General features: G+C 34.8%; 2 protein-coding genes across 3 annotated transcripts in view; one reads left to right on the forward strand and one right to left on the reverse strand.

The window, feature by feature from the left end:
* Positions 1-606: 606 nt before the first annotated feature.
* LOC136813448 (cyclin-I-like) lies at positions 607-3,210 on the reverse strand. Its single transcript, XM_067069969.1, has 4 exons — positions 2,889-3,210; positions 2,417-2,767; positions 1,996-2,127; positions 607-1,840 (listed from the first exon to the last, which is right to left on the reverse strand). Exons 1-4 carry the CDS (start codon positions 2,988-2,990, stop codon positions 1,358-1,360), a joined length of 1,068 nt encoding a protein of 355 aa, XP_066926070.1. The 5' UTR covers positions 2,991-3,210; the 3' UTR covers positions 607-1,357.
* A 4,290-nt stretch (positions 3,211-7,500) lies between these two features.
* The window catches only part of LOC136813449 (nuclear pore complex protein Nup98-Nup96-like), a 37,229-nt gene continuing 26,711 nt past the window's right edge, over positions 7,501-18,018 (forward strand). Inside the window, exons 1-22 of one of the 2 annotated variants that reach the window (XM_067069970.1) lie at positions 7,501-7,677; positions 7,806-7,952; positions 8,555-8,689; positions 8,882-8,998; positions 9,234-9,277; positions 9,416-9,523; positions 10,215-10,386; positions 10,585-10,772; positions 11,070-11,198; positions 11,481-11,835; positions 12,053-12,210; positions 12,473-12,553; positions 12,758-12,820; positions 13,074-13,178; positions 13,335-13,827; positions 14,021-14,163; positions 14,372-14,485; positions 14,774-14,899; positions 15,185-15,371; positions 15,597-15,992; positions 16,228-16,589; positions 16,891-17,032. In XM_067069970.1, the coding sequence (XP_066926071.1) occupies positions 7,575-7,677; positions 7,806-7,952; positions 8,555-8,689; positions 8,882-8,998; positions 9,234-9,277; positions 9,416-9,523; positions 10,215-10,386; positions 10,585-10,772; positions 11,070-11,198; positions 11,481-11,835; positions 12,053-12,210; positions 12,473-12,553; positions 12,758-12,820; positions 13,074-13,178; positions 13,335-13,827; positions 14,021-14,163; positions 14,372-14,485; positions 14,774-14,899; positions 15,185-15,371; positions 15,597-15,992; positions 16,228-16,589; positions 16,891-17,032 (3,868 nt within the window). In that variant the 5' untranslated portion in view covers positions 7,501-7,574. The remainder of the gene's footprint in view (positions 7,678-7,805; positions 7,953-8,554; positions 8,690-8,881; positions 8,999-9,233; positions 9,278-9,415; positions 9,524-10,214; positions 10,387-10,584; positions 10,773-11,069; positions 11,199-11,480; positions 11,836-12,052; positions 12,211-12,472; positions 12,554-12,757; positions 12,821-13,073; positions 13,179-13,334; positions 13,828-14,020; positions 14,164-14,371; positions 14,486-14,773; positions 14,900-15,184; positions 15,372-15,596; positions 15,993-16,227; positions 16,590-16,890; positions 17,033-18,018) is intronic. The other variant, XM_067069971.1, reaches the window with a different exon arrangement.

Here is an 18,018-nt window from a genome sequence, read left to right on the forward strand (position 1 = left end):
TCCCCTCTGAACTTTATCCCATGCGTTTGTGTCCGAATTACTATTACAATTAAAAAAGTTTCGTAACGAGCTTATTACATAATTAAGAACAAGAAATGAAACGAACAAATATCACGATTATTACAAATAAGTTACAATGAGAAAGGCAGGAAACTCTGGCAAATCCTTCTCATCTATCTGCTTCTCTTAAGAATGCTGCTCAATTTAGATGTTTTTAGAGCATAATCTTTCACAGAAATTACCTTATGACAGATAACTGAGAGATATTTAAGTATTCTTTTATTCTGACAATACAAAACTTGATTCCTTCCAACTAATAAAACACTGTTGTTCAGTAGCTTATTTCAATTAGGAAATCTAAGATTATTGTAGGTGGATTAGATACAGGATAAAAGCTTGTTTTTGCATTCTTTATCAAATACATTTCAACTTTATCTTATAAAACCTTTCAAAGAAATAGTTCAAACGGGAAAACATTGTTTAGCTTCTTAGCAACTGTGCACCTTAAGTAAGCTGAAAAAAATATGACTTTACATCGCTTTATCAGCTGATAGTTCTGAATCAACAAATATTAGGGAAACAAAATAAATAAACCAGTTTCAAAAGTTTATGTAATAGCGTTTTGAATATTTTTTCGTTTTTTAAAAAAGTTTTTATACCTTTTTACATTTTTTTTGTACATCTTTAAGAAAATTGCTTTTGAGGGCATATAGATATTATAATACATTCAAATATATCACATCAGATAATATTAATAATATGCAAAAGCAAAATATAGTTTTAGTAAGCTTTCAAAGGGGTAAGTACCCAATTTTTAGGTGTGATATATATAATAACAATAGCAATAATTTACAGTATAAACCTAAAAATAACAAAAACATTTTTTTTCTTCAAAAAATTCAACTATCCACATTAAAACTAAAAGAATGCTGTGTATAAAACACACAAAAGAAAGAGAAATTATAACATTTACAGAACTCCTTTTATCAAAAAGAATCTTAAATAATGATAATTGCTGGTTGCAAAATAAGCTTATGGAACATAAAACATTTATTGTATCCAGGCTGGTGACTCTAAAATGGTACTTTTAAAACTATAATAAATAAAATAATCGTGAAAAGAATTTAAACTAAGGATCAAAAATTGTCCTATATGAATCAAATATTAACAATAAGGGCTTGATCATCTAACATTGTGATAAGAAACTAAATTCAACTTTTAAAAAAAAATGTCTGTGAATATTTACAAGCACAGAGCAAAATAAAAGGCAAAATCAAGAAGTTAAAAAAATACAACAGAAGAACAACAAAATTGATAAAATGTTAAAACAACATAAAAATAAAAGTTAATTTAAAAGCTAGACTGATAAAGTTTTCACAGGACTGGTCAACAACCCATTGAAACCATGACTAAGTTTTGATTCTAAACTACAACTATTCAATTTCCGTCGCTTGGATGGAGATGGTAGAGGTATATCGTCTAAACTGATTTGACGTAAACGAGCCAATTCCTCATTGAAAAGACATTTCATAGATTCACTGTCAGATGGTTCATTAGAACTTAATAACTTGTCACTTTCTTGTTGAGGTATTTCATCTATCGGTGAAAGAAGTTGCCTTCTTGGTGTTAAAATCATTTGGCGTTTTAAAAATTTCTTATTTCGTGGCGGTTTCAGCTTCTTTTGTTGGCCAAACAGAACTGTTTTGATGACATCTCTACATTCTAAAACATCTTGGATTTGAATTTTTCCCATTTGGCAGATCTCCTCAATATAGCTAAACCATCTTGATGTTATTTTCTCTAGTGTGCAGCTCAATAATGCCAAGGCTTTGATTGAACCCTAAAAAAGAGAAAAGAATACAGAATATTACCTCTGGCTTGTTGACTAATGACAAAGACAATATAAAAAGCTTTAATGTTGTATGATACCAACAGGGCACAAAAAGTTGTACATTTTTAAACCTTTTTGGATAATTCAGAATTTTCAAAAATTACCTTGAAGTTTATCAAGCTGACATATGTGATACATTGAACCCCTTGTGCTGCAAGATTTCGATAGATACTGTAAGCCAAAGAATCGCTACCAAAGAGTGTTTTGAAGTACTTTCCACAAACCAAGCTGTAATACTAAAATTAGAAACGTTTTTAATGAGTTCTATGACGTAAACTTCAAGGGAGATGAAATTTTTTTGTCTCAATACAAGGATAAACAAATGAAGGGAAAAAATACACTCTGCGTCATTCAACCCAGGCGCAGGGCTTTTTTAACATATTTTTTAACGGAAGCACCCAAAAAAGCCGGTTTTTGACCTCTGTGTTTCTATTTTCAGTAACAGAGAGAGGTCAAATCCCGGCTTTTTTAGAGTGTTTCCGCTAGAAAAATGACTTACGCATATCAAGAATAATGTGGACTTACAATATCTAAGAAATTGCAAATTGTAACATGATTCATATTCCATTCAGTTTTTTCCAGTATGATTTTTTCCATTCGGGTTATGTCGTTGGTAGTAAATTTATGTCCGATCAATTCAACGAAAGTGGAGAGTTCTGGTACAAATTCATCCTCTTCCAAGAGCTTGCATGCACTGTAGTATGATGCATAAGCAGCACAATTCAAGTACTTTCCGTGTACCTTCACAAATCCTAAGAAATCATCTAGGATATGCACTGCCAATACAAAAGTCTCTGATTGAAACAAGCATTTTTGATTCAACTTCAACAAGCTTCTCAGAATTTCCTTCCATTCTTCAACATCTTGATATTGGTCCTGAATATGGGGAAATATAAAAGTAAAATGAGAGTTTGATCTTGATAATAAAATGTAATGGGAGAAAGATTTGGTAATTTTTGAACCTAATCATGAAGCAAGGTAAGAAGAGTGGACTTACAAGCTTGAGCCAATCCAGCAGCTTCAGCTCTTTTTCTTCGGCTAACCTGATCTTTAGTAGCCTTTCAAGATGAGAAGGATCACGACATAATTTATCCAACATATTGGTAACAACTATTAATCATAACTTGTAGGTTTTGGGGGGTTTCTGTACCCTTTGCCCCACAAAATTTAGTAACTTGTAATGAATATACGAAAAACTTTGTGTGCGCTCCCGAAGTTGCCAGATGTTTCTACTGAAATTTTTTTTTTGTTGCTCAAAATTTTTTTGTTTTGATGAAATTTAGCAACACCCACCGACAGACTTACTAAGATAAAATTACTGCAAGAAATAGTAGATTTCGAACTTTGGTGTGTGTGGTCACGAACGATGAGTTTATTATTTTCCATCGACCAATCAGAATGCTTGAATGACTCGTACTCATTCCAGCGCAACCGCGCAAAAATTCAAAGAGGACAAAGACTTTTTATTTTTTACGCCCCATTGTGTGAAACTTCTAAATGATTTATTTGGGACAGATTTCTTCGATTTCTCTGATCCCAGGTGCGCGACTTAGACTTTATTATAGAAAATGATTTAGAAGCCTATTGTTTTCAAAAAATGCTTTAAAGCTGTCCGATGCTTTTCACCGTGTGTCGTGCGTGTCGGTCGTGTCGTCAATAATGTGAAAAACCCAGAAATGGAAAAACCTTTTTCCCGGTCGCGGGGGAATTTTCCACTCACCCCAGCCACCTTTTCACACAGACCCACCACCCGGTACCAATCGCGGTTTTAATTATCTCCGTTTGCGTCGTATCTACATAACCTGCAGGAGGGAGGGGGGGGGGGCTAATACCAAAACTAACTACTGCTTGCACGTTGCAGTGCAATTGTGTCTTAACAACAGTGCAACAGCCAAGAAGTGTAGAGCCTGTAGAGGACTAGAAGGATTTCCGCCGTTATTACTTAGCAACCTTCGAACCTTTTAAAGTTAAATTCCACCGACTTATTTTCCTCTTAGCTAGGTACGTAGAACTTGAGCCTATTTCTGCTATTACTAGGGTTTACCCAACCTCGTCCCCGTGTATCCCAGGCTTTATTTACGTTACTTATGGACGCCAGAGAATACCCTGGTGTTGGCTGATGCGAGTTCCCCCTCTCAGAGGGGGAACTTCTCAAAACAATACGTCATAAAAAAAATTGACGTTACAAAGTTGCACTGCAATGCAATGGTTTCAAACCCAGGAACAAATGAAATCTGACGTTTTGTTTTTGAATTACGTAATCATACGCGTTCGAAAACCAGCCAATGCCAGGGTATTATCTAGCGCTATCAGTAAGCATCAAAAGCTGATAATACGCAGGGAACGAGGTTGGGGTTTACCACCCTGAGTATCTATCAGAGGCCAAGTTTTCAAAGAGAAAATATTTATTCGAGCTGGGATACTCACGGTAATTAGAGTTACCTAATAGAGAAAAAGTACGGAGCAGCATGCACAGTTCGGAAAACGGACAACCGGCAAACGCGCAATAATAATTAATTTTTTTGGATGGCGTTGAAAAAGGGAGGGCGGAAGGTTTACTGCCACCCTCAGCGGAAAGTTTATAAATGAGCGCTCGCCGCGCTCGCGTCTGCATAAGCATGAGTGGATAAAACATGGTGAAACTGGTTTTATCAAGTGAAAGGTTGTGAATTATAGTTTGAACCTGTTTGAACTGAATAGCAATTCCCTATAAAATGCCTCGATATTCATTACAAGGTATCTATAAACCCTCGGTCTTACAGGACAAAAAATCATTTTGATGTTTTCCCTACCTCAAAATGTTCCTTGCAAACCATTCCCGAGATGTAGTAGAAAGAAAAAATGAAGCTGATTATAATAGCTATTACCTTTTATTGTCTAATATTCTTATTATTTTGAGTATGATTCAGTAAATAAACCATAATTTGGTTTGTCTATTTTGAAATACGTGATTTTTCTTTTGGTAGTTTACCGTGAAAAAGGGTAACTTGCATCAGTGGAGGCTAACATGCATAGCCCTCAAATGAAAGGCCCGGCTGGTCATTAAAATACGAAAATAAATCGAAACAAAAATGGTAGAGTAGAGCTGCGAGCGGAGCTGCGTATGTGTATTTTAATGACCAGCCAGGTCATTCATTTGAGGGCTATGCATGTTAGCCTCCACTGATGCAAGTTACCCTTTCTCACGGTATTTCAGTATTTTTTTTATAACTATATTTTTTGCATGTGATCATTTTATTTTATAGCAGTAGTTTGGGAGAACGTGATGACTTACTTAGACAGGAACCCATCTGCATATTTTTTTTTAAATCTGATGAATACTATATTATATATTTCGCCATCAGTATATAGAATAAGAAATCATAGCATGGATCTCCAGGCTATGACTTACTCAGTTCAGCATAATTGATGAATTACTTCTGGAAATTATTTTGAAAGTTGGTGTGTGTACTCCGTCTTTGTGGAATTTTTTAATGGCATGAAAACAGAATATGCTACCGTGAAAAAGGGTAACTTGCATCATTGGAGGCTAACATGCATAGCCCTCTAATGAAAGACCCAGCTGGTCATTAAAATACAAAAATAAATCAAAACAAAAATGGTAGAGTAGAGCTGCGAGCGGAGCTGCGTAGTTGTATTTTAATGACCAGCCAGGTCATTCATTTGAGGGCTATGCATGTTAGCCTCCACTGATGCAAGTTACCCTTTTTCACGGTATGTCTTTAAAGAACAAATTTCTAAAAGGCTTTTGTTGTGCGGTAAATATTTCTTTTTGGATTAAGAAATTCCATCTTTTATTGTTCTAATTATTATAAAATTTATTTATAATCGATGCTTTGTTGTCTTTTTAATCTTTGTGTAAATTTGCATATATTTTGCATATTTTCCAACTAAATCTAACCACGGCTTTTTCGTTCCTGTAATTTTGCATACAATTCAAGATGGCGGATGGAAAGTCGAAAAGGTCTATAGGATTCCCATTTCCGTAAAATCGTGATTCCCCACGGTTGAGAAATGGTAGCTATGGATAATTCCTTTGTTGTTTTGTTATGTGTGATGTAAAGACACTTTGCAAATCGAAGTACTTTCACTAACTGATACCGTAACTTGGTCTAATGTTGACATCCCTCCTCTAAATTCGACACCTTTTTCTAGAGCTGAAAAATTAAAAAAAGGTCAAAATTATTTTATTTGCTTAGTGGTAAGGGAGGATAAATCTTTTTTCAATCACCGATTCTGACTTTTATATTATTGCTATCTCTAAAGAAGGGTGTCGAAATTAGAAGACGGATGTCGAGATTAGACCAACTTACGGTATACCATAAGTTCTGGTCTAATGTTGACCTCCCTCTTTCTAATTTTGACACCCTTCTCTAGAACAATAATAGGAACTGAGGAAGGTTGATCGATCAAATTTGCTGATTGAAACTAATTTTCTTTGATTAGCGAGCAATATATAGATTAGACAGGAGACCCGTCGTGTGTTTTTTTATAATTTGATGTACACAAGACGGGTTCGAGCTGTGAGTCCAATATTGGACTCACATTTTTTACAGTGGGAAATTCGAATTTAGCGCTGTCCTCACTTACTAAAATAAAAACCAAATTTCGAAAGTTGCACTTTCTCTAAGAAAGTGTGACCAGTAAAAGGATAACAAAATTTGATTGGCTATGTTTTCAACCGTTATTAGGATCTGAGAGATTCAAACTCTCAACCCATACCATGCTATACATTTCGCCATCAGTTTATCAAAGAAGAGATCATAGCATGGATTCCCAGGCTATATATAGATGGATAAAAAATCTTTAGTCTATCAGTGATTCCAACCTTCTATTATTCCTTTCTGTATATATATAAAGAAGGGTGTCGAAATTAGAAGACAGACGTTGACATTAGACCAACTTACACTATGCTTCGCATTACACAGAGGTAAAACAAGAAGATTCAAACCAGACGGTAACTAAAGTCTATTTCAGGCAGTGTTTTTTTAGGTGTCCGGACAGGTCCGGACAATTCCCACCTGGTGAATTCCCCCCTGGTGAATTCCCCCGGAAAATTCCCAGTCGGTGAATTCCCCCCGGTGAATTCCCACCCATATATTTTCATATGTGTTTTTAAATTTCGAAATCATGGACTGTAACCCGGGGGGGGTACTAGGGTTGGCGAATGAGAGGTATTTGCGGACCGAAAACCGAAAACCAACCCTTAAGAGACTTTATTACAATTTTTTCTCTGGAAATCAAAATAAATATTTCCTAAAAATCCTAAATTTTCCGACCCTTAGAGAGACTAATTTAAAACTTTCAATCGAAACAAACCTCCAATTTTAGGGTCAAGGATTTTTACATGATAGTCTACAAAGTTTTAAGAATCACAAAAAATGTAGGAAAGCAAAAGATAATGCGACTCTAAATGTTTTGTCTGTGCAACCAAGTCAGATTGTCACATTCCGCACATCCCTTTAGAGCAGAGCGTGATACATGCAGAATGAATGATCTGTTATGAGAATAAGGTAATGTATGAATCTATAAAAATAAATTTATTAAAAATGAAAATAGTAGGAAGGTTTTTCTTTGGACTCAGTTCAGCTAATTCCAATTCTTTTTAGATCAAGACAAAACACACGAAACACTACACATTACACAACTATTGGAATAAATATAAGAAGTAAAAAAATAAATAATGTTTGGGTCAAAAACCCCTTTTGGAAGTGGTGGATTTGGGTCTACAAATAGTGCATTTGGATCACAATCATCCACACCATTTGGTGGTTCTACCTCTGGAGGTAAGTGAAAGTTAGCTTCTAGTTGGTTGTAATATGTCAATTCAACACCTTTTACGAAACAAACATTTTTGTTCGCTCATGTCCATATTTTAGCATTATCAAAAACTTTTTTTTTTAATTTTTCTCAGGACTATTTGGTAGCAGTACAACGCCACAGGCTGGTTCCTTTGGCACACCTAGTTTTGGTTCAACAACTCCTGCTGCAGGGGGTTTATTTGGAGGTACTTCATCTGGAGGAACTAGCCTTTTTGGAAATAAGACAACTCAATCATCTGGTAAGAAATTGAATATAAGTATAACTATAAATATTTTTTAAGATAACTTTTTTAAGCTTAGGTTTTTAGAATAGAGAAAAGGATTGAAATTACATTTAACATCTTCAATATCACAAATAATGATTATGTAATCAGTGAAAATTTCAAGCACTGGTTCTAAAAAATTTTGGCCACCTATATCAGTTACTCTGAAGGCCAAAACACAGAAGTCAAAAACAGCCAGGAATTTTTCTAAGCACTTTTGTCCGTATACGGGCCAAGATACGCAATGTAAGATTGAGTTTTTGAAAATCAATCCAAAATATAAAAGATATTTTCCAACAAAATTTACTAACAGACCAGACAAAAATCTCTAATTGTTATCTACATATTCAAAATATTTTTGGGAGCTTCATCCTCTGAGCACCATGCAAACCCCCAGCTTCATCAATATACAGCTTTGCTGAGAAAACTTAAATCTAATTTTATAAAAAAGGCCCCAGCTCAAAGTGCTTTGAAAAATTTCTGGCAGTCAGTGACTAAATGAAGTGCTTGAATTTTTACTGGGTTAAAGGGCTGGAACAAATCAGTTTTGTGGAAATTCACGCATTTTTCTTTTCAAGGCTTCGGCAGTGGTTTCGGTAATACAGGGACATCAACATCTGGAGGCCTTTTTGGTGGAAACAACAGCAGTCTCTTTCAAACCCCAAAAACAAACAATGTATTTGGACAAACACAACAAAAATCTGGATTTGGTGGTAAGAGTTCATTTACCTAGTTGAGTTCATGAAATATAAATACCAAGTCTTTTTACTAATCCTTTGTATAGTTAAGATAATCTTTGGCATTTTGATAAGGAATATTATGAAGAAAATTTAAAATAAAACTTGTAATGGAGGCAGTATTAAAAAAGTTTGAATTGGGTCATGAAATTATAACTCATTTTTAAGGCTTTGGTACATCATCAAGTGGAAATGCGTTTGGTACAACATCAGCATTTGGCACTACAAGTACAAGTACCACTGGTGGCAGTCTTTTTGGTGGCGGTGGCGGTGGAGGTGGGTCAGGTATAATGGTACTCTGATATTTCTAAATCTAGATAAAGTGGATTTTAAATATCCAGATATTTCTTGAGCATTGTATGTTGTGCAGAAATATCCAAACAGAAATATAAACAACAACCGGAAGGAACACAACAGGATCTCATGATGTGATGGTGTAAGTTTCTCAAAAGACCATTATCTTCTTACAAAAACTTGATTGAATGAATTCATTGTAATCTGACTCTTCTTCAATTTTTAGTATTTGGTCAATCAAATCAATCGGGGACAACAGTTAAATTTCAGGTATGTAACTTTATTTGATTTTTCTATTATACAGCTTATCCTTTTCCTTGTAATTATGTTTTCAGGTGGCCAAAAGCTGATATAAAGAATACGAAGAGTGGTACTTTTTCATTAACATTGCTCTTTTGATTCATTTAGCCTGTTGTGAGCACCGAACAAACACAAAAATCTGGAATTTCAATGCAAGTCAAAACTCACACTCAATGTATAACAGTTATGGATGCTTATAAGGATAAATCTATAGAGGTAAAGTTTTTTTCTAATCAATTAATTTAAATTTAGTCTGAGGCATCGTGAAGTTTGCTCTTTCCAAAGCTGATTATCTGAAGGTAGGAGGGGAAACCACCCTCTTTCTCCTGATTGCTATGCTTATCATCATACTTATCCTTTTCTCTAATTTCTGAGTACTTAGTAGATTGAACCAATACCTTCATGGCACATCATAGGGCACTCTTTTGGTTTTGTTTCTTTACACTATGGTTGCTCACTGTGTAATTTTTATAGAATAATGATCAATAATATAATGTGTCATCACTAGCAATTTAAATATAAATGAAATATAACATTCTTTGAGTAGAACAAACAATACGAAACCTTCTACAGGTTGTTCCCACATTTAGAAAAGCTATAATAACACCAGAGAACCTTTATCTACTAGCTCAGGAGGCTTGAAAAACGTTCCTAAATGTTCTTTAAACATCCCCGTTTAGCGTTGTTACGAGGTAAAGTAAATAACCTTTGGACACAGTTGGACACAAGGATTGTTTGTGAGGAATGTTCCAGGAATGCTATGTAAACACATGTGACACAACTGTTTCATTTTCATTTGTACTTTAAATCACTTGTGATAACACATACATATATTATTAGTTCTGAATTGCCCATTCATTGATTTCTGACGTCACCTGATTCAAACTATCCTAATTTATATTTTCAGGAATTACGATTTGAAGATTATTCAGCTAATAGAAAAGGATCCAGTGGAACTACTGGAGGGTTTGGTAGCACAACTGGTGGAACCGGGCTTTTCGGTAACACCTCGTCATCTGGTGGGACCTCTTTGTTTGGAACAAATAATACTGCTGCATCTAAACCAAGTGGATTTGGAGGTGAGATTTCCTGTTGCGTTTTTACAACACCTTTAAAAAGAGAAAAGTAATTTAGAGAATTTATTGAATGGATTGATATGTTTGTATGGCTGTCTCTATATATAAAATTATAACGAAAAACAACCATATAAACCTCTCAATTCATTTATGTTATTGCGTTCTTATTATTATAATGAACCTTCAAACGAACAATTTCAGGTTTTGGAAGTACAAGTACCTCTGGGGGTCTGTTTGGTGGGAATACTGGCACCAGTCTCTTTGGGGCTAAAACTACTAGTTCTTTGTTTGGATCAACAACAACAACAACTGCAAGTTCAGGGTTTGGTAGCTTTGGTACATCTACTGGTGGTAGTTTGTTTGGAAACACTGCTGCTCCATCATCTTCTGTATGTATTTTGACATTTTTTTATTATAATATACTATGCTATATGTTTCAAACTACCACCTTATGGTGCAGCGAAATTAATACAGCTATTCTGACATCATCGATCTCAGAAATTATTTGGTGAAATTCTTTTTGAAAGTCATCCGACCGCAAAAAAACTTGCTTGGAGTTTAAGGAATTTTTTTTTTAGTCAATATTCATTATATTTCTTTTTGTACTTCTTTTCACTGACCTGCACTGACATCAATATTTGGGTATTTAACCATAGATGTTTATCATAAATGCATGTTGTTTTCAGGGTTTTGGACTTGGTTCAACTACAACAACACAGCCATCACTTTTTGGCGGTGGAACAAGTGGCTTTGGAGCAACAACCTCATCATCTGGTGGTCTTTTTGGTGGTACTTCTACTTTTGGTCAAACAACGGTATAATGGGCTGTCCACTGTATTATCACCTTGTTACAAATTATAATTTTTGGGCACATCTAAGTTTAGTTGAACTTTAACAACCTTTTTTTCTACTGGATCGGAAAAAAACCTCATCTATTATGCAAAGGTCCCTATTTATAGGGACATCCTTATAATATAGGTACCTTCTCATACTGATACTTGCACTCACTTTATGTATGTCAGTGAATTCATTTCAAAATATTTAGTAATTCTCAACTTCATTTTGATAATAATTAATACCCTTTTTTTTCTTTTCAGCAAAGTGGAGGTCTATTTGGATCAACTGCTAGCAAGCCAACGTTTGGGGGTTTTGGTGCCAGCTCAGGAACAGGATTTGGTACTGGGACAAATACATTTTCATTTGGTAATAATAACACCTCATCCTCTGGCGGCTTATTTGGAAACAATGCAAATAAATCGACTTTCAGTTTTGGTAGTGGAGGCACAACTGGATTTGGTGCAAATAATACATCAACTGGTTTTGGAGGTTTTGGTGCAACATCCTCTTCAGGTGGATTATTCGGTGGTACTTCTTCAGGTGGTCTGTTTGGTGGAAAATCTCTGGGTACAACGGGGACAACTGGAACCTCATTGTTTGGAAGTGCAGGTGGAGGTGAGATTATCATTTATTATTACACAAGTGGATATTAATTTTCAACCTGTACAGAACACTTGTCCTGAGAAGGCTTTTCTTCTATATTGTCTTGCATGAAAGGATCAGGGTGTTGACCTTCACACAATGTTTGACTTAAATAATGATGCAGGTATCCATACAATACAAGGTGATTTCTTGATTATTTTTTCTCAATCAATACCTGTTTTTGTTTTAGGTCTATCTCTTGGTGGAAACACAGGGACTAACAATCTCCTTGGAGGTGTAGATCAAGGAACTCTGGCTGCATTGAAACAACAACAAATGATTCAACAACAATTGAAGGCCATTGCAAACACACCTTTTGGCGACTCTCCGTTATTCAGAAATCTACCGGTAAGCTTGGCACTCCTACTCCTTTTGTCTCAATATTTGTTCAGAGATGATTGACAAGATCTGTGATTTTAGCTACGATTTTAACCCTATTGCTTCACCAAAAATACATTTTTATTGCATAATTTAATTTGCCTTTGGCTTTTGCTTGAATTCAATGCTTAAAAATAATGATATCACTTTTCTGTTTCCATTCATTTCTTGAATATTCTATTTTAGTACAGGTATAGGTATTGATTTTCTCATCTTATTATTTCGTTACTAGAACTCTACCAAAACAAAGACTAGTCAAGCTTCAAACACTATAGTTCCACAAAGAGATACGAGCAATACCTCACAATATAAAGTAAGTTTCATACTGTTGATCAACTTGATAGATCAAATACATAAATTAACTTTCGTATAGCTTCCCGCTTTCCAAAGCTCCTGGGTATTCCCTCTCTCTGTTTGGCTAATGATTTAGAATAATGACCTCTAAAACTACTGTTTTTTGTTCTTATGAATTTTCGAACAATACTGTACAATTACCTCACACTTACCTAACTTTCAGGTTCTTTCACGTCCTGCAGCGCGAATCAAACCAAGACCTATTTCATCACCATCACTTGGGAAGGTAAAATGCTTTATTTTTTACAATCATTTTAACGGCATGAGATTCTAAGCTTAATTTTACTCTTCAGGTTTTTTTTTAAATTGCATCATGTCCATAATTCCATATCAGAGCAAGGTGAATCATATTGTGGAGAAGTTTTCAATATAAGTAAAAATAGTTCTATTTAAAACATATAAAACAATTTTAAAAATCCACGACCCAGAGTTTTTCCGAAATCCAATTTTAAATAGTTTCGTGTTTGTCAATTTTTCAGTCTCGCCTTTTCGATGGTCTGGAAGAAGATGGTGATTTCAGTCCGCACCCTGTTAATCGAAGACAAAGTGTGAAAAAACTCGTCATTAAGGATAAAGGACATCAGGTAAGAAATTACTTATTACTTTATACATGTGATGATTCAGATAAAAAGAGCCTTAACTATGACTATTCTTTTTAGCTTAGGATTTGATATTCTTAGGTTGTACATAATTATTATGAAATTCGATGCTATCGTTAAATTATACCTTCTTATTTTCAGGAGTTGGATTCTGCCTATGAAAGTCAATTGAAATTCCGTTCATTCGTCAATGATGACAGTGAACTGATAGCTCCTTCCCCGCAAGTTGTGAAGACGAAAAATAACGAAAGCACCGACTTTATGGAAAGCCCTGTCAAGCACACCGGTCCTGTATTCGAAAGTACTATTTCTGAACTGAACTCAAAAGATAATACGGTTACCCCAATAATGAAGAAAACCAAAGACTATATATTGACGCCATTGTCTGAATCAATGAATGATACTATTGGTGCTGATATACCGGTACCTGAAAACGAAGTATTTGAGATTCCAAAATGTAAAATTATTTTGAACCGACCAGAATATTATACAAGGCCACCGATTAAGGAACTGAATGATCGAGTTGGGGACGGGACTTGTTTGACACGTGATTTTACCGTGGGCAGAGAAGGTTATGGTGAAGTGACTTTCTTAGGTGAAACTGATGTTTATGGATTGAATCTGGATCAAATAGGTATGAAGTTTTCTTTTCCATTGCCAGATCTTCAAATATCAACCTTTCAAATACGACTTTTAAAAACAGTAGTAAAAACAGTAAGTTTTAAAGAGCTCAAATGCTTAATTATTCCAGGAGGTCTTTTTTATATACATGGTTTGCTTGGAAATGATTTCTTACTCTGACAATTAACTTGCTATTTCTTACATAGTTTTCTTCCGAAGAAGAGAAGCAGAGGTTTATCCTGACGATTATTCAAATAAACCTGAAGTCGGAGAAGAGCTGAATAAACCTTCTGAAATCACGCTGTTTAAAGTGTGGCCGAACGACAAGTCTACACATACACCTGTCAAGGTTAGTCCTTTTTCTACTCTCTATTTGATTGTCTATTTTGCATTCTTTTATTTATCTTTGTTTCAATTTTCTTATGGTATTTGTCTTACAATGTAATCTTTTTTAAGAATACCGAAACATCCACTTTTTGGAATACATTTCATAGGATTGTTTTTTACATATACATGAATATTAACATTGGAAAGTTTAACTTCTTTTTTGTGTACAGACTCCTGACCGATTGAAGTCTTCTGGATTTATCGAGAAAATCGAAGAAAAAACTTTAGCTATGGGAGCTGTCTTTATTGACTACCGCCCTAAGGAAGGTGCTTGGGTTTTTAAGGTATGTACTTTTTAACCTCATTTATTCGTTTTGAAGTATCTTTTACGATTTATATACGTCTGATGTTTATTAATGATTACTAACTAAAGAATGCTTTCAGGTGACTTTCAAAGGAGCGGCAGTGTGTATTATAAGGTGTAAAATTAGAGGTCGATCATCAAAATGTATAATAAAGTTCGGCGCTGTAATTGACGCCACTCTTTCGTGCAGCCACCTGAATGTTTTTAATTAGTCAGTAATCATTAAAAGATAAGACACTCTTATTAAACCGGAATGTTTTTTTTCTAGGTCAATCATTTCACCAAATATGGGATTCATGAGCAATTCATTTCGGAAGATGTTGATCCAACAACGATGAAAATGAAAGCACAAGCCAGAGAACAATCTTTCATGGATGATATTGATTTTCAAAGGGTCAGAAATTATTAACAATCGACCATGGAATATTCTTTACGTACATTTTTTTTCTTCTGAGATACTGTACAGATTTCTTAATATTTATAAGCTACTATACGATTTCTCTGTTAACATCATACAACTTTCATCAAGCTGTTGTAGAATGATGCTATTCTAGTCAACATCTTTTTGATGACTCTTTATGGAGGTATTTTTACGGCTCGGGTGCATTCCACACTGAAAGGAAAGTAGCGTGTTGAAAATATGATCTCAATTCAACATTAAACTCTCTATCTCTTACAGGATGCAATCAAGGAACGGTTGAAGAAACATATTTTTCAAAAGTACGATGAAGAGATGTATGATGAAGATGAAGATAAATGTGAAGAAGAAAACGAAAGTGAAAGTGTTGAAAAGATGGTTGATGAGGACGATGACGTCATTGATGATCGTATTCCCACTGGTGAACAAGACACTACGGAATTCTATGGTTAGCGAGTTCTTAACCATGCTTGGCTTAAAGTCACATTATATTATAATGAATAATGTTTTTCTTGATTGTTTTATTTTCTTGAGGCTTGAAAATTCAAGACGTTTAAAACAAACACTCGCATTAGATCTTCTTTAAATGATAGTACGCAGTTTATAATAAGAAAAGCCTTGTGTCTAATTCATTCACAGCTCAGCTCATTTTACTTGGAAATTCTTCTTTTAGAAGAAAACTATGAAGAGGAGCTTTTCCCCATGTCTCATCAACTTGGTCACGTCGCGCGTGTTCAACCCTTCAATGTTCAAGGAATGAAAACTTCTGTCTTGTATGACGACGAGGAAGACTATATGCCTAGCCCCAAAACTGCTGTCAAGAATCAGCAGCTCTTTTCAAATAAATCAATATTTAGCAGCACGTATGTGGATTCTGCAAGGAAACAATCATCAATTTTTCCCAAATTGGATACCTCCAGACAAGCCAATAATAACAATGAACAAAACAAGTTGAACTCTTCACTTTTTCAACCCATGGTGAATGGTGAAAATAACGCTTTTGAAAGAACGACTAAAATGGCCAAGACAAGTCATCTGTTCAAAAGTGGACTTGTTAGACCCTCTCAAGGTAATAATGGTCCATATTTTCAAAAGTTGGTTTTATGTGACTTGTTCTTTGCACTTGCCTAATCTATCATATCCTAACTTCAATAGACTTTGGAATAGCTGTGCAATATTGCTATGATTATATATTATTTATTATATTACTTAGTAATTTTTGTAGTAATTTGTAATCGATTTTTAGGAAAAATTATTTTATTCGAATAGATTTTTTACTAGAATTGTGTTTCTCACTTTTTCAGAAATGGAGCAAGAAGTCTCTACCGAGCCTGAGTTTGTGAAAGAAAGTGTTTTCGTCAAATGCAAAACTTTTGATATGGTCCCTTACGAACAATCCCTGATGTTCGGTAAAACTCACCTACTTGCAGATGCCAGCTTAACACACGGTCGGGAATACAACACGCGCTGGTCTGCGGACTGGACGTTCGTACACCCTTCCAAGCAAGTTGGTTTGAGTTCAGTGGAAGCAAAGAAAGCACTGAATCCACACATTTTCTCATCATCTGTTCACCAACCTTTACCGTCTTTTGGTCTCTGTGATATCAATGTCCATGTTGAGAGAGTGGAGCTGAAAACTAAAGAAGGGATGAAACAATTTATTGAAGTATGTTATTTCATCCTTCCCAACTTAATTTCGATGGACATTGTTGTTTGCATTAGAGGCTTCCGATTTGAGATAATCATTATCCTCAAAGGTGTAGCCATTTCTATAATCTCAGCCCCCTACGTCGAGCTTTAATGGGTTAAGCTTCAGTTTGCTCTCACTCACCTTCTAAAGTGTAAAATCGTACCGTTTAAGACAAATCTACACATTTCAATTTTCGAAAATTGTCAAAAAAAGGACCCCTTGGTGTTTTGAAAAAGGCCCTCTTTTAAACAAATCAAATGACTATTACTCTTTCAAGGAATGTTTGGATATTGCATTAAAGTATACCAACTTTGATGACAAAGAAGGTTCAAATGTATTGAATAGTGTCACCATCAAATCAGGTGTAGAGGCTTTGGATGCTTACGTTGAAACTGCTGACGCCTTCAAACAGATCGCTGGTAAATCTTTCTCTCCAATTAAAACTTACTACAATGGTGGAACCCAGAGTGCGGTTCTGACGTAAATCGTTGATTAGAGGTCGCAAACAAGTTTTACAAGGATTTTTATTGCGTGTCTTTGTTGAGAAACAATTCAAATTTGGTCATATTTTACCTGTTTTGCACCTTAATTTTGCCGTTTTCAGGAATTTGAAAGCAATATTTTTGGAAATTTTCCTATTGGGCATGATTTCAGCAAGTTACGTTGTAGATAAGTCCTAAATATAAGGTATAGGAAGGAAGTTGTGTATTTTTGACCCAAACTGATAACCAAAACTTTATTATTAAAATTTATTATGAGTGTAATTGTTATGTTACTTGGCGTAAAAGTCAACAATTTTGTGCTGAAAAGCTTCAAAATTTATCGCTTAGTGGATTCTAAAAATTAAATGAAGCCGCTATTCGGGATATGCATAGACTAGTAAACTAGTCGGTTATTACTTATAACGTTATAATAAAACTGTCAATCAAATAATGTAAACACTAATTAAATATTCAGCGCGCGTGAGAGAAAAGGAAAATAACCGACTAGAAGCTACTTCCGAAGCCTTTTTTCCTTCACCTAAAATCGTAAGGAGAGACATACAGATTTCTGTATGTCTGACCCGTGCGGGATTGCATTTATTTTTCTTTCTGTTTATTGCGTTTTTAGAAATGCTCATTTATTCATATGTTCCCATGTTCAATGTTACTATGAAATATCATTAAGTCAATAAAGTTGGATGGATTCTCAAAAACCTAAAAAAAGTTGTAAAATTAAACAACGTTTTTTGAGGGAAGTAGCTTCTAGTCGTTGAAATTCAGAAAAGAGACGCAACTTCACCCCTTCGATTATTTTCATTTGGAGCTTGATTTTTATATATGGGTCTGTTTTCAACGACTAGTTTACTAGTCTAGGATATGCACCACTGGAGAGACTTTTAAACATTTGTGGACCTCAAAAATGG

Source organism: Clytia hemisphaerica, unplaced genomic scaffold, assembly GCF_902728285.1.
Source record: "Clytia hemisphaerica strain Z4C2 unplaced genomic scaffold, Clytia hemisphaerica genome assembly, whole genome shotgun sequence".
Taxonomy (NCBI): Eukaryota; Metazoa; Cnidaria; class Hydrozoa; order Leptothecata; family Clytiidae; genus Clytia; species Clytia hemisphaerica.

Coding starts and splice junctions, on each gene's coding strand:
- LOC136813448 (XM_067069969.1), bottom strand. CDS start 2,990: ATGTTGGATAAATTATGTCGTGATCCTTCTCATCTTGAAAGGCTACTA. Junction 2,768..2,888: donor TGCTGGATTGGCTCAAGCTT/GTAAGTCCACTC, acceptor CCCCATATTCAG/GACCAATATCAAGATGTTGA. Junction 2,128..2,416: donor TTTGCAATTTCTTAGATATT/GTAAGTCCACAT, acceptor TTCTAATTTTAG/TATTACAGCTTGGTTTGTGG.